The following is a 13,396-nucleotide window of genomic DNA, read 5'->3' as shown; positions in this document are numbered from 1 at the left end:
TGAGTTACAATCCTCATTTATTTGGAGAACTCTAGCTCTACAGTATTTGGTACTGATAAATAGGAATTGCTACTTTTTGCTATTTGATTATACCTTTGTAAAATATAAACTGTGAAAATTGCTATCCTTCTCATTCAACCTCATTACTCCAAGAATTGTATCCTAGAGTTAAGAGGCTCTAATTCTTATCTGCAACACATACTATAATACTATTATATAATACTAAGCCTAAGGTAACATTGGACAGAAACTAACCAAGGAAAGAAATATAGTAGAACTAAGAAGAAAATTCCTAACGGTTAAAGCAATCAACCATTGGAACAGTTTGCCTTCAGAAATTCTGAGTGCTCCATCACTGGAGGATTTCAAAAAGAGTTTGGACAACCATTTTCCTGAAATGGTATAGGGTTTCCTGCTTGAGCCCAGGGTTGGACTAGAAGACCTCTAAGGTTCCACCCAACTCTATTAATGTATGTTCTATATATTATATTATGTGCCTTAAGCCATTATAAGAGAGTGTCCTGAGTCTGGATAACATTATGTATTCAACGTTAGGAATTTTATGTTTATTCATAATCTATATTAATGTTAAGAAGTTTGTGTTTATTAATAACCAATTTTACTTACTCTAAGTCAACTGATTTCCCATTTATATCCAAAGCATTTATCTGGAGTAACGTTAGCTCCTTCTCAACAGAGAAAAGTCAGTCATATATTGTGGTTATCCAGCCTTAAGTTTAAAAATAAGTATACATTTACTGCTTTTTTCCTTTGGCTTTCAGATTGTAAATAGTCTAGAACAAGTTTTTTAAAGTGCAGAACAGAAGAAAAAGACAGGTTCAGAATATACTGAAGAAAAACCAAACCAAACCAAACCAAACCAAAAAACATAAATGATTGGTAACAGGTGAATTTTTTTTGTGGTACTACAAAAAACATCAAAAGATGGAAAATTGAGTCTGAAATGGCTATAGAGTTTTAAAAATATAATCCTCCTTTGGTCTTCATCGGAGAAATTAGTGATATTAGAGGGAGTGATCTGTCACAGGACAAAGCTATCAAGCAAATTATTGTTATCTACACTCCTCATCTAAAACTTTCCCAGGGCAACATTGCTATAAGGCACAACAATATTACATAAATGGCTTGTTCACTTGGTTATCCTTTGGTTTGATCTCTTGCATATTTTTCATTGAGTAACCACTGATTGAATAACATCACATACACACACACACACACACACACATGCACATACAAAATTAAAAAAATTATCTTGGGCTCGGTGAAATGGTCTAATCCAGTGTGTCAAAACAGAGTTTGGGTGCCCGTTTTCTCTGGCAGAGCACACAGGCCACCACATCTGTTCCCGGCATGACGTCGAGCTGACCATGTCCATCCTGGCGATGGTGACCTTGGCCACCGGAGGTCAAACACAACCCTGATGCAGTCATCAATTAAATTGAGTTTGGCACCCTTGTCTAATCTAACTCTCACCACATACTGTGTGTGTAGTTCATCAAGTTCATATATTACCTTTCCATGACAGCCAAACATTCCTTTCTCCAGGTAAACCGACTGCCACGTCGCAAGCGGAAAGTCCCAGAGGTAGCTGTGACTGGCGGAGGCGTCTGTCTCCATTCTGGCTCTTCAACTGGAAGAGGGGCTGGTCTCATGCTTAATGTAGCCCCTGGAAAAAGCAAAGCAGAAAGCAAAATGTTTCCTAAGGAACTACAAATAACACCCACTCCTCTTCCCAGTCTGGCTGATGACAGGGAGCAACTCCCAGTGGGATGAGACTTTGTTTCTCTGAAATTAAAATTAAGATAACTAGCAATAAAGAGAAACAGAGCCCTGTGTGTATAACAGAAGAGCTCCTGATAAAGAAATTAAGTCAAGGAACAGCACAACAGCCTGCAAGTTGTCACATCAAGTCTCCTGACACTTCACATTCAAGCAACAGCTAATATTGCAGTGTAGAATTCCAAAATAGAAGGTCCCATTAACATTTAGAGATTGTGAATGGCACATACATATACAGTCATGCCTTTTTTTGACTGATTGCCTTTAAATATTATGGGTAGTGGAAAGGAAATTCTTAGCATTCTGGGGCTGTCACTACATAAGTGAAGGACAGATTATAGGCACTTTAACTTAGCCTAGCTTTCCTAGAAAGCAGTTAACAAAGTTAGTACACTTGATCCCGTGGCTACAATAAACCACTCTTGGCATGGTGTTTCTCTACCCCAGTGATGGTGAATCTTTTCAGTACTGAGTGCTAACAAGGGAGTGCACGCTTATCTGGCGTGCAACCAGGAAGAGGAGCTACCCAACGGGCATGCGCATGCTGTAAAATGAACTTCCAGTTTCTGGGGTGCACATACGCACCAGCCAGCTAGTCTTCCAGTTACTGGCATGCAAGCGCACACAATGATCAGCTGGCCAGCATGCATGCTCACACCAGAAATTGGAAGACCAGCCCTTCCAATTTCCAGCACATGTCGCACGCGCATGCATGCCAGAAACCCAGAAGAGGAACGGGCAACGCTGCGTATGCCAGGCAACATAGCTCTGTGTGCCACTTCGGGCATGCCTGCCATAAGTTCGCCATCATGGCTCTATCCAATATGCCTTACCAATGCAGGATTTCTAATACATCAGATCACGCGGTACCACTATAATTTAGTGTGATGGCTTATAACATATTGTAAGTAGCCTGGTAAGTATAAGAGATACTTGTTTTTCCCCCCCTCACATTTAGAGACTATTCCTATAAAGTCCCCTTCATGCTTTCCTTCTTCTGTTATGCACACCCAAACACAAAGACTAATTATTACCTAACATTATGGCAGCACTGCCTCCTTTCTTGTCTGCACCTCCTCTCATTAAGTACTCCCTCTAATGTACAGAGCATTTGGGGCTTTGTATCTGAACAGCTGGAATGTTCATTAACATTCAATAACACCTTAGCAGTTTAGACAACAGCATATTTAAGCATACGAAAGCACAGATATTCAAGCTAATTAAAAAATCCAGACACACTCAAGCTACTTCAGATTAATAATGATTTACAAATGAATTTATATTTACTACAGATTGCTTATTTTTCAGGTTTGGCATACTTCATGCTTAACAGCAGCACAACAAACCCAGAAGAATATATGTTTTTGATATAAAAGTTCAGAGATGTTGCTGTGGATACCTGTGCCAACGACATCAGAGAAATCTCCCCATAACTGTGCATGGTACGTACTGAAATAGGATCTCAACTTTTAAATGGATTTATTCAGTCTGCATTTCCAAAACATTGCAAATTAGAATACAGATATTCACAAAATTCAACATTTGTCTTAATGCTGTCATATAATCTGCAATTCTAAAACAATCTACAAATATATAAATTAGGGCAAAATAAGAGCAAAAGTATCTTCACAGGTTTTGAATAATTGAAAAAACATTCAAAAATATTTATTTATTAAATTTATATGCCAACCATCTCGAGGCATATACATATATATATAGGAGAGGAGCCACTGAAAAGCAAAACTTCTCTCCGGAAATCCTTTTTTGGTGAACATCCGAGCACAATGGGAAAGAGAGCAAATTTCTGTAGCATTTAGCTTCTAGATAACAGACACAAATAATTCTATGAGACAAGCATTTCAAAGATGCTTCTTAGTTAAAAAAGAAGACAAAAAAAAATCTATAAATTTTCTTCGGCAATATTTCTGCTTCCATGTAAATCACTTATTATTGACAGGCCTGCTTTCTGAACACACAACACGTTTTCCCTGCTCTGCAGTTCCTCCTCTTAAGTATTAGATACGGCCATGCAAAAGAGCAGCACAGCCAAGAGATTAGATCACTTGGCTACAACCCTGAGAGCTTTGCTGCTTCAAAGCCTACTTTTAATTCAGGACATGATGATTCTGTCATCCCACTCCCTTAAAAGGAAAAACAGGTCTACCTAGTAGAAGTAAAACCCACTTTACAAGAAAAGAGTTAGGGGTATTTGGCAGCCACCACACTGCTTGCATACAGCTAGTTGCTGCAGCTCTTCTGGAAGACACATTCACATTTCACTTCCCTTCGCCTGCACCAGAGGTGGGTATTCAGCAGGTTCTAACCAGTTCTGGAGAACCAGTAGCGTAAATTTTGAGTAGTTCAGTAAACCGGTAAATACCACCTCTGACTGCCCCTGCCCCCATCTATTCTCTGCCTCTCGAGTCCCAGCTGATCGGGAGGAAATGGGCATTTTGCAGTAACCTTTCCCTGGAGTGGGGAAGGAATGGAGATTTTACAGTATCCTTCCCCTGCCACGCCCACCAAACCACGCCCAGAGGAACTGGTGGTAAAAAAAATTGAATCCCACCACTTGCCTGCACCATTTTCTAGGAAAAAAGACCCAGTCATATCTGGGTGCATCACCAATTTTCTTTGTCTTCCAACTTCTATTTCAATATTGTTCTAGTTTTATGTTATCTTCTTCCTCTATTGTCCTTGGCTTCTTCCACCAACAATTTTCATGGGTTACTCTTCCCAAGAAAGGGCTGACCTGCAACTTGGAACTACTCTTGGACTCTTAGCCCTTGCTAGAAAAAGAAGGGCAAAAGTAAGGAGAACCTTTGCTTAGCTGAGATTGATGTCCAGTTTCATATCTATTTGGGCCCCTTGGTGAGATTGTTGTAACACTCTTCATGGTGCTACTGTTGAAAATGATTCAAACAATAGAGTGGATAAAAAAGAAGTAGCCAACTGAGAGCTGCAATGTAAGATTTATACTTATTTTCTAATTGCTGCTTTGGTTGCCAACTGGTTTCTAATCCGGTTCTGTTTTTTAACTTTTAAACCCCTGTAAAGGGGTTCTACCATTCATTTTCCCCAGATGAAACCTGTCTGCTCTATGTATCCACGTAGGACGAGAAACTTAAGATCCTTTTCCTGAAAACAAGTGAAGTCATCTCACAAATAGCAATAGCACTTAGACATATATGCTGTTTCATAGTGCTTTACAGCCCTCTCTAAGCAGTTTACAAGTCAATATGTTGCCCCCAACAGTCTGGATCCTCATTTTACCAACCTTGGAAGGATGGAAGGCGGGATCAACCTTGAGCTGGCAAGAATCGAATTGCCGAACTGCAGGCAGCTGGCAGTCAGCAGAAGTAGCCTGCACTACTGCATTCTAACCCCTGCACCACCACAGCTCATTGAGAATGATGATTAGAAAGTGGTGTTTTCTATTAAGACCTTATTATGGAACTAGACCTGGGAACTTGAGAGACCGCCTACTGCCAATTACCTCCACTAGACCGATTAGATCCCACAGATTAGGCCTCCTCCAAATTCCATCCGCCGGCCAGTGTCGACTGGCGACTACCCGGAGGAGAGCCTTCTCTGTGGCTGCTCCGACCCTCTGGAACGAACTCCCCGTGGAGATTCAAACCCTCACCACCCTCCAGGCCTTCCGCAAAGCCCTTAAAACCTGGCTGTTCCAACTAAAGAACCGTTGCCCCCGTCTCGAATGGTATGACTGTTGTGTGTTTTAAACCATACATTGTTTTGTGTCGTTTTTAATTTTGTCTGTATCCCCCTTTCCCTGGTTTGAGTTGTGAGCCGCCCTGAGTCCCCTTCGGGGGAAAAGGGCGGCATATAAATAAAACCAACATTCAACATTTAACTAGCTGCTTCCAAATATGCACCTAGTGTCTTCAACTGGAAGTTAGTTGAATTTGTCTTTTGAATTTGACTTTAAGGAGCTGAGTTGGATTGCTGATTGTATAAGCATTAGTTAGTATTTGTATACTTTGTTTTGATAGTTTGAATTTTGTGAAAACTATTAGGATTCTTTTTGTGTGTGTGGCTAAAATATTGGCCACAGAAAATAAACAAGCAAATACATAATAAAATTGTGGCACTTTAGTTTAGAAAGCAGACAAACTGGGGTTTATTAGAGAAATAAACAAAAATTACAAGGTGGATTTGCAACAAAATATTCTAATATGGATTCCAGCGAATCCACTATTTTCCAAACTCACTTTCCCAATTTCTCTCCCCCCTCCCATGGATATTAAATAAACTCAGTTTTCATAGTACTGTCTACTGAAGTACCCGACCCCAAATATATATATATATATTTGCATTGCTACAATTGTCATGCTCCTTTGGGTTTGCTAGTAGTATAAATTCATAGTTGAGGCTTCTTTGAAACAGTGGTGGTTTCAAAGTTTGGAATTAAAAGGGAACAAGTAAAGTCCCTGGCAAAATGTCAAGTCAAATATGAAATTATAAGACTTGCAGCTGTGTTTCAATCACGAATCCATTTCTTAGAAAAGAATTTATAACTATACCTGTTATAAATGTGAAGTGATATGGAATAGCCCAAAGCTTTCTAAGAATCCTATGGGTTCTTCATGTGCTCACTAATTTCTTTAGTAACTTTTCTATTCAGAATAAATTTGCGCCTTTCTATTTCTGTTGATTATGTTATCTCATTCACTCTTTCAAGCCAGACTTCTGATGGTGATGGTGCCAAGAAGATTCTTCTGCAAAGTATATATGTTGTTCCCTCTCTTCCTTCGGCATTCTCTTCTACCATTTGTGAATTGTATCTCATTCCTCCCTAAAATACTAGTGCTATTTGGTGCTTCTCTATATTGATTGCGGGAGAATGAAAAATATTTATTACAGCATGCCTTGGACCTTAATCATACATTTTCTCTGGCATATCCTGAAATTCTTCTAAAAACCAATGCCCCTGTACTCTTAATGGGTGCTTCTGGAAGTTCCTTGGCAGTCCAACAGAAATCTGGAAGTCTAACGGAAGAGAAAGAGATGCAACCACAATAATGATGGTCCACATCAAACCCAAGTCTTTGTATCCTCCCTATGTACATTCCAACATTTCCCATAAAAATAATGCTGAACAGGAGCTGTGGAAGTTATAGTCCAACACACTTAGAAACAACGATATCTTGGGGAAACATGCATTTCAAACTGGGGTCCCCCATTTATTTACTTATTAAATGTATATGCTACCCATCTCACTCTGCAAAGTAACCCTGGCCAGTTTTTAGGCTGATTCCCTAATTTCACTCTTTACCTCTTTTAGAAACTCACTGCATTTCCATGGGGACTAGAAGGAAGGTTGAAGCTAGCTTATTAGAACCCATTCCCAAGGGGAGGGAAAAAATGATCCACAAAATTTGAAGAGGAAATCACAGGGAAGGGGACTTTTAAGACATTCGCTTAGATGGCTTTGGTGGGACAGTGGGAGTGGGAGGGAGTCTTTCTATTTTCACTGTTAGCCTGCCCCTTAGAAATAGTAGGCCAAGCAGGGTCAATCGCTCGCAAGCCTTGCTAAAGCATTAACAAGCTGAGCAAATTTATTTCTTATGGAAGAGGAATGTCTTCTCCTCCCCTTGCCGAGAACAAAGCCATACATGTTCAAGCAAGGAGAATGTGGGATGAAGCCCAAGGAGAAAGCTCCAGCATTTTTGCTTTAAAAATGCAGACAGCTATGCCTGGACTGCAAGCCAAAGCCATCACATCTCTATGTCTGCTTAAATTGGTGACGACCTGGAGAAAGAGACGGAAAGTGCTGCCAAGGTTATGCACTCATCGACTCATAGAGGCTGCCTCTATTTATTATTCAGTAAAAGTTAAAATGTAGAAGTTAAAATTGATAGGAAGGCAATGGAGAATGGAGAATTACAAAGGCTAAACATGAATGCTGATACAGAAAGCCATATAACTATTTTATATTGTTATGTTTGTCTTGTTTTTTCTTTTTGTGTGTGTGGATTTTTCTTCTGTTTTTAAAGGTAAAAATGTTTAATAAAAATTATTTTTAAAAAAAAAACATTCTGGATGTCAAAACAAGGGTACTGCAATATCTGTCAGAGTGGTTTAAAAGTCTACCTTTGTAGCGGTTCTCAGATCTGAATCCAAAACTTCTCAGAAAATGTACACATTTTCAAATGGAAAGATACATAAAGGACTTTACCAGCTGCCTATAGACTCCTTTTGCTCTCCTAAAGCTTATAATGGTAAAAGAATTATGAACCTGGTGCTCCTATGCATTGATCAAAGAAGTGCCTTATACAGGAGGTCCTCGACTTACAACAGTTTGTTTAGCAGCTGTTCAAAGTTACAACAGTATCGAAAAAAGTGACTTATGACTGTTTTTTACACTTAAGACCTTTCCTCATAATCATGTGCTCAAAATTCAGATGCTTGCAAACTGGTTCATATTTATGATAGTTGCTGTGTCCCCCAAGATCATGTGATCCCCTTTTGTGATTTTTCTGACAAGCAAAGTCATTGCAGAAGCCAGATTCACTTAATGACTGGGTAACTAGATTAACAACTGCAGATTCACTTAACAACTGAGGCAAGAAAGGTCGTAAAATGGGGCAAAATTCAGTTAACAAATGTCTCCCTTATCAATATAAATTTTGGGCTCAATTGGGATCATAAATTGAGGATTACCCATATATGTAATTTTGCAACCAATTTTGGGATTTTTTTTCTTCCTCATCCCTACCAATTCTTCTTTTTGCATACTTTTTTAAAGTTGTAAACATGAGCGCTAGGTTTTTCTTAATTATGCCTGTTTGATAGATGGCTGTCATTTGTGGTTACTTATCAAATATATAAGTGAAACTCAAATGTTCAAAAATTGTACACTGTATCTTTGAACAAAAATGATATGCCACACGAAAAAGTCCATAATCTTCATGAGATGCCTACCAAGGGAGAAAGGAAAGACAATTTGCAACAACTTAACCAAAATTTAATCTAGCAAGGTTACCTCAAATGCATACAGGCAGGAACTAAGAGACAGGCTTCAAACAAAGCAACAACAGCTCTAAGCTGGAGCAATTTAATTCTTGAAGTTTTGAGAATAAAGCAATTATTTGGCAAGCTCTCCATATTCATATTTATCCTGATATTTTCATGTATAAGCAGCATTATACAAAGTGCAGAAAAGAAGTAAAGAATGGCATGTCAAAGAAATAAAGGCATGAAATAAGAAAATACAGATTAATCTAATTAATATCAAAGCCATTCACTATATTCCTGTTTCTTGAAAATTGTCCCAAAGGTGCTTTTTCAAAAGGCAACTGGACTTTGTTTTTCCTGGAAGATGTTTCGCTTCTCATCCAAGAAGCTTCTTCAGTTCTTTCAGGTATTTCTTGAAAATCATTCTTATTTTCACCACATCATGAAACTGCTTCAAACATTGCTTTTTGTCTTGAAACTTTTCACTTCTCTTATCAATTCCATCTCATCATGACTTTCTAAGTTTGTCCATTCCTCTAAACCTATTTACTCTTCTGTGAGGTCTTTGTGATTTGATCCTGATTCATTTCATATTTCAATCTATTTCTTTTCATGACTCACTTTCATATTCAATCCATATTCATTCGGCACTTACTGTATGCGTTCTTGACCTTATCCTCTTGTTTTACCACAGGTGTTTTTAAGTAACCGTGCCCATTACATTTGATTTGCTTTTATGTTTCTTCTGATATATCCAACTCTTACTTCCACGTAACAAAATAAACAGAAGCAAACTCTCATACACGGCAAATTTTCATTTTTTCAACATTCATTTCACTCAATAAAATACATGCTACCCACTATTTTTCTGCAAGGATTTTCATGCCTTAGAATCTCCATTCATTTCCCATCTTTCATAAATACTTTATCAAGAAATACCAAGAAACTCCCAACACGGGACATGGGGGGAGGGGTGCTGCCTCGCCCGCCCCCGTGCCCTGTTTTGGGCCTGGAAGGCCTCCTGCACCAACCTGGAAGCCAGAACAGGATGTGGGGAGGCCGCGCACCCCTCCTCCATGCCCCATGTTGGGCCTGGAAGGCCTCCTGCACCAACCTGGAAGCCAGAACAAGATGTGGGGAGGCCGCGCACCCCTCCCCCATGCCCCATGTTGGGCCTGGAAGGCCTCCTGCACCAATCTGGAAGTCAAATCGGGGCACGGGGCACTGTGCGAGTCTCCAAAATGCAATGTAAGTGTCCCCCCCTGTGCATGTGCACTGCCCCCCGCTCAGGTGCAGCAGAAACCCAAAGACCAGCTGGTCAGCAGGAGGCAGATGCATATGCGCAGTGGAGCTGTGTTGGGGCGATGGCTGGTGTGCCCGCAGAGAGGGCTCTGCGTACGTGCTATAGGTTCACCATCACAGTCCTATACTATGTAAATATTACCAACACAGAGATTCCTACTTTCATCTTGCACCTATCTTATGAGGAGATACAATGCATTCTAGTTTTCTATTGCAAGAACACTAGCTGAGAGAAGAAAATCACAGACACATAGACATTAACAACAGCTACAGACTATGCAAAAGAGACAAATCAACCAGCCCAAAAGAGAATAAGCACCTCCCCACCAGTAATCAGCAACCACGTCAGCATAGATTAACTCCAAGGTTAGCCTCCGGGATGGGATGTCAAACGCACATCCTCACATCATCGTTACGTGACGTATTGTGACTTTCTACCCCTTCACTAAACCGGGGGTGGGCGTGGCCAGCGCGTGAAGCATTCGGCCCACAAGTTTGACACCCCTGCCTCAGACCAACAATCAAGTAAACAATACCCCATTCAAAGAACTGTGAAAGAGCCATCAGTAAACAGCCCAACCAAAGAATCTCTAACACCATGCTGTAGTCACACACACAGGCAAGTCGCCAGAATATAAACTAACAGCAAACAGCACTCCTTACTAGCACTGATGATGTCACCTAGTCTGCAAGAAAACAAGCAAGCTGAGAGCACCAAGGACCATTATTTCAACCCTGAGCTACAAATATTCACCTTTATTGGAAGAAAATCATGCAACTGCAGAAAAATCACCAATAAATCTTATTCAGGAATGCACACAGAAACAACGGCATTAAATTACAATCCCCTCCCCAAAGCTTTGGTTTGGCTCTGCTTTTTGAAGTTTGAGAACCAAGAATAAAAAGGGAAACTCAAGGCGAGAGGAATTTCTTTTCTGAAATATTAGGCAGATGAAGTCTCACCGAAGTTTCATCTCCTTCATTTGAAAGCCATCCAATGAGCCATACTGCTTTGTACCTTCACAGGTTTTTGTCCAGCATCTTCTTCTGACACCTCTAATGAAGAATGCGATGCTATCTTCTGAAGCTCTCTTTCTATCACTGAATAGTTCATGTTGTCAGAAGTTGTTTTATTTGTTAGAAGGTTTAAATAGAAGCTGCATAGCCACCTGGCAGGGTATCTCAATAATAGATATCTTGCATCTGTAAGGGTTGAACTAACTATATGACCGTTGAGATCCTTTCCAAATTTCATTTCAATTCTGAGTTATTTATATTTTAGGACATTCAACTCTCTCCTTGCTCTACACCAAGAGGAAAAATTACAACCTGAGAAGATTACATGCATGTGGTCGTTCCAAAAGAGCTATGAAATAAATATTAATTTAAACTATAATAATAATAATAATAAATAATAATCTATACTCTGGACAGGACAGGATAGTTTCATAAATATTTTTAAGTTATCCACGGGACCGCCACTTCCTGAGTATATATGCCCATCCCACCAGTGTAGATTCTAGTACTCCAGGTCCTTTCCCTTAAACACTGTCACCTTGTGGGTCCTCGGATAGGTAGTTTTCCATTGCCTCTGCTTTATAAACACCCTCCCACTGGGGATCTGACAGGATGCCACCCTTTTAACCTTCTGGACAGCACTCAAAACAAAAGTTTTCTCCTAGGTGGTCAGATAAGGTGAAACAATAATGGAAGAATTAGTGGGTTGCATCAGGAATATGTAATTGTAGTGCCAGGTTTTTCCTAGTTTTTGTTTTAGCTCTATATTTTGTTTAAATGGTTGCACTGTAAGCTGTCCAGAGATTAGTTTTAAGATGGGCAGATATACAAATGTTTTGAATAAATGAATGTTCCTGGCTATTCTCCCTCCATCCTTAAAAAAGACTATGTTATTGCAGAAGAAGGTTATTTAGTCTAGTCAGCAGGCTACTCAGCTACCACTAATCAAGGATGTGAGCTGAAACAGAAAGTGATGAGAAAATTCACAACTATAACCTGGTGGTCTCTACATGTGCGGCAATTTACCAGTAATTCTATAAATTTCCAGCCAACATGACTTTTGGTCTTGCCATTGTGGGACTTGGAGCCCAACATACCTGGAGAGCACAAAGTTGGGAAAAAAATTAAAATAATAACCCCAATTATAGTCAAGCCTATTTGCCTCAGCTGCCACTTTCAAAGAATGATCTTTGACAGGCTGTGATTGGGGAAAGAGTGTGAGGAGTGTGTTCTCTGCTGGTTAACAACACTCACAGCCCCATGATTAAAGGCATAGTTTAGAAGAAACAGCCAGAGTATCTTAACTTGATTTTGTTTACCTGGATTTGATTTCTCAAGCTGGTACCATCGGTAAAAGGCCCTTTTCTTTTGTTCACTCAGGTCTGATCCCTGTTGCAACAGCCAGTGGGAGATCCGACTCTGACTGATGCCTGCATGGGAGACAAAGAGAAACATGGGAGAAAAATCCATCAAATATCTCCTCCACTCTACATAGCCAATTTTGTTCTTTGAATAGCAAAGCACTATCTATGCAAAGAAGCTTTAAGCTGCTTACAAAGAATCTGAACAAGGCTCAGTGAATCTACCTGTCATTTGGCCTGTAATATGATTTTCTGAAAATACCTGTTTGTTTTGATGAAAGAAAATCACAAGTTTCCGACATAAAAAGGGAAGAGAGTAAAATCTAAAGACGTCTTAGAAAATGGAGAACAACTTTGAACACTGTCAAGAATTATGGTTTCAGAGCAGCTAGGCCTCGTTGAGAAAGTAGAGTTGTCCCCCCATCCATCAGGAATTTACAGGACAAGTTAAGCAATTGGTAAGCCACCAAGTTCTTTATCATGTTTTTGTCTCCCATATGCCACCAATTGAAGAATGCACTTCTTTTCTCTTTCATGTTAATGTTTTTCAATCCTATCTCCCTAAAATTATTGTGCTTGAAAGCTCAACTCCTTTGTATCAATTGGCATTTTTAAGATCTGCTGACAAAACACTATCTAGCATGAGTTAAAAACAATAATGGAATAAGGCCTTATTTTCTGAAGCTGATCCCATATCTTTGGAGCCCTTGTCTCAAGGGCTTGTTAAAACACACACTTGTTCATTTCTTATAAGTTATTTAAAGCATTTCCTGTACAGGGTGGTTTCAAGCAGGTATGGCCTGTAATTTTTATCCAATATATCTTCTCAAATTTTTATGGAAGATGCATTTGTTGCAACTAGGAACTAAAAACATGCATTGCAATTCTACATAGCCTTACTCACAACTTTACCACTAGGTTTAGCATGATGCATTCCT

General features: G+C 39.6%; 1 protein-coding gene across 7 annotated transcripts in view; it reads right to left on the bottom strand.

The window, feature by feature from the left end:
* The window catches only part of HMBOX1 (homeobox containing 1), a 122,419-nt gene that overhangs the window by 22,633 nt on the left and 86,390 nt on the right, over nt 1-13,396 (bottom strand). For all 7 annotated transcript variants that reach the window (XM_014057464.2, XM_014057463.2, XM_087717464.1 and 4 more), the window contains 2 exons: nt 12,417-12,527; nt 1,534-1,687 (listed from right to left, as the gene is read on the bottom strand). In XM_014057464.2, the coding sequence (XP_013912939.1) occupies nt 1,534-1,687; nt 12,417-12,527 (265 nt within the window). The remainder of the gene's footprint in view (nt 1-1,533; nt 1,688-12,416; nt 12,528-13,396) is intronic.

Source organism: Thamnophis sirtalis, unplaced genomic scaffold (genome assembly GCF_051295495.1).
Source record: "Thamnophis sirtalis isolate CommonGarterSnake01/CBP01778 unplaced genomic scaffold, rThaSir2_p1.2 scaffold_6, whole genome shotgun sequence".
Lineage (NCBI taxonomy): Eukaryota > Metazoa > Chordata > Lepidosauria > Squamata > Natricidae > Thamnophis > Thamnophis sirtalis.
Note: the sequence above shows the minus strand (reverse complement) of the source record. Positions and strands in the feature narration are given on the sequence as shown.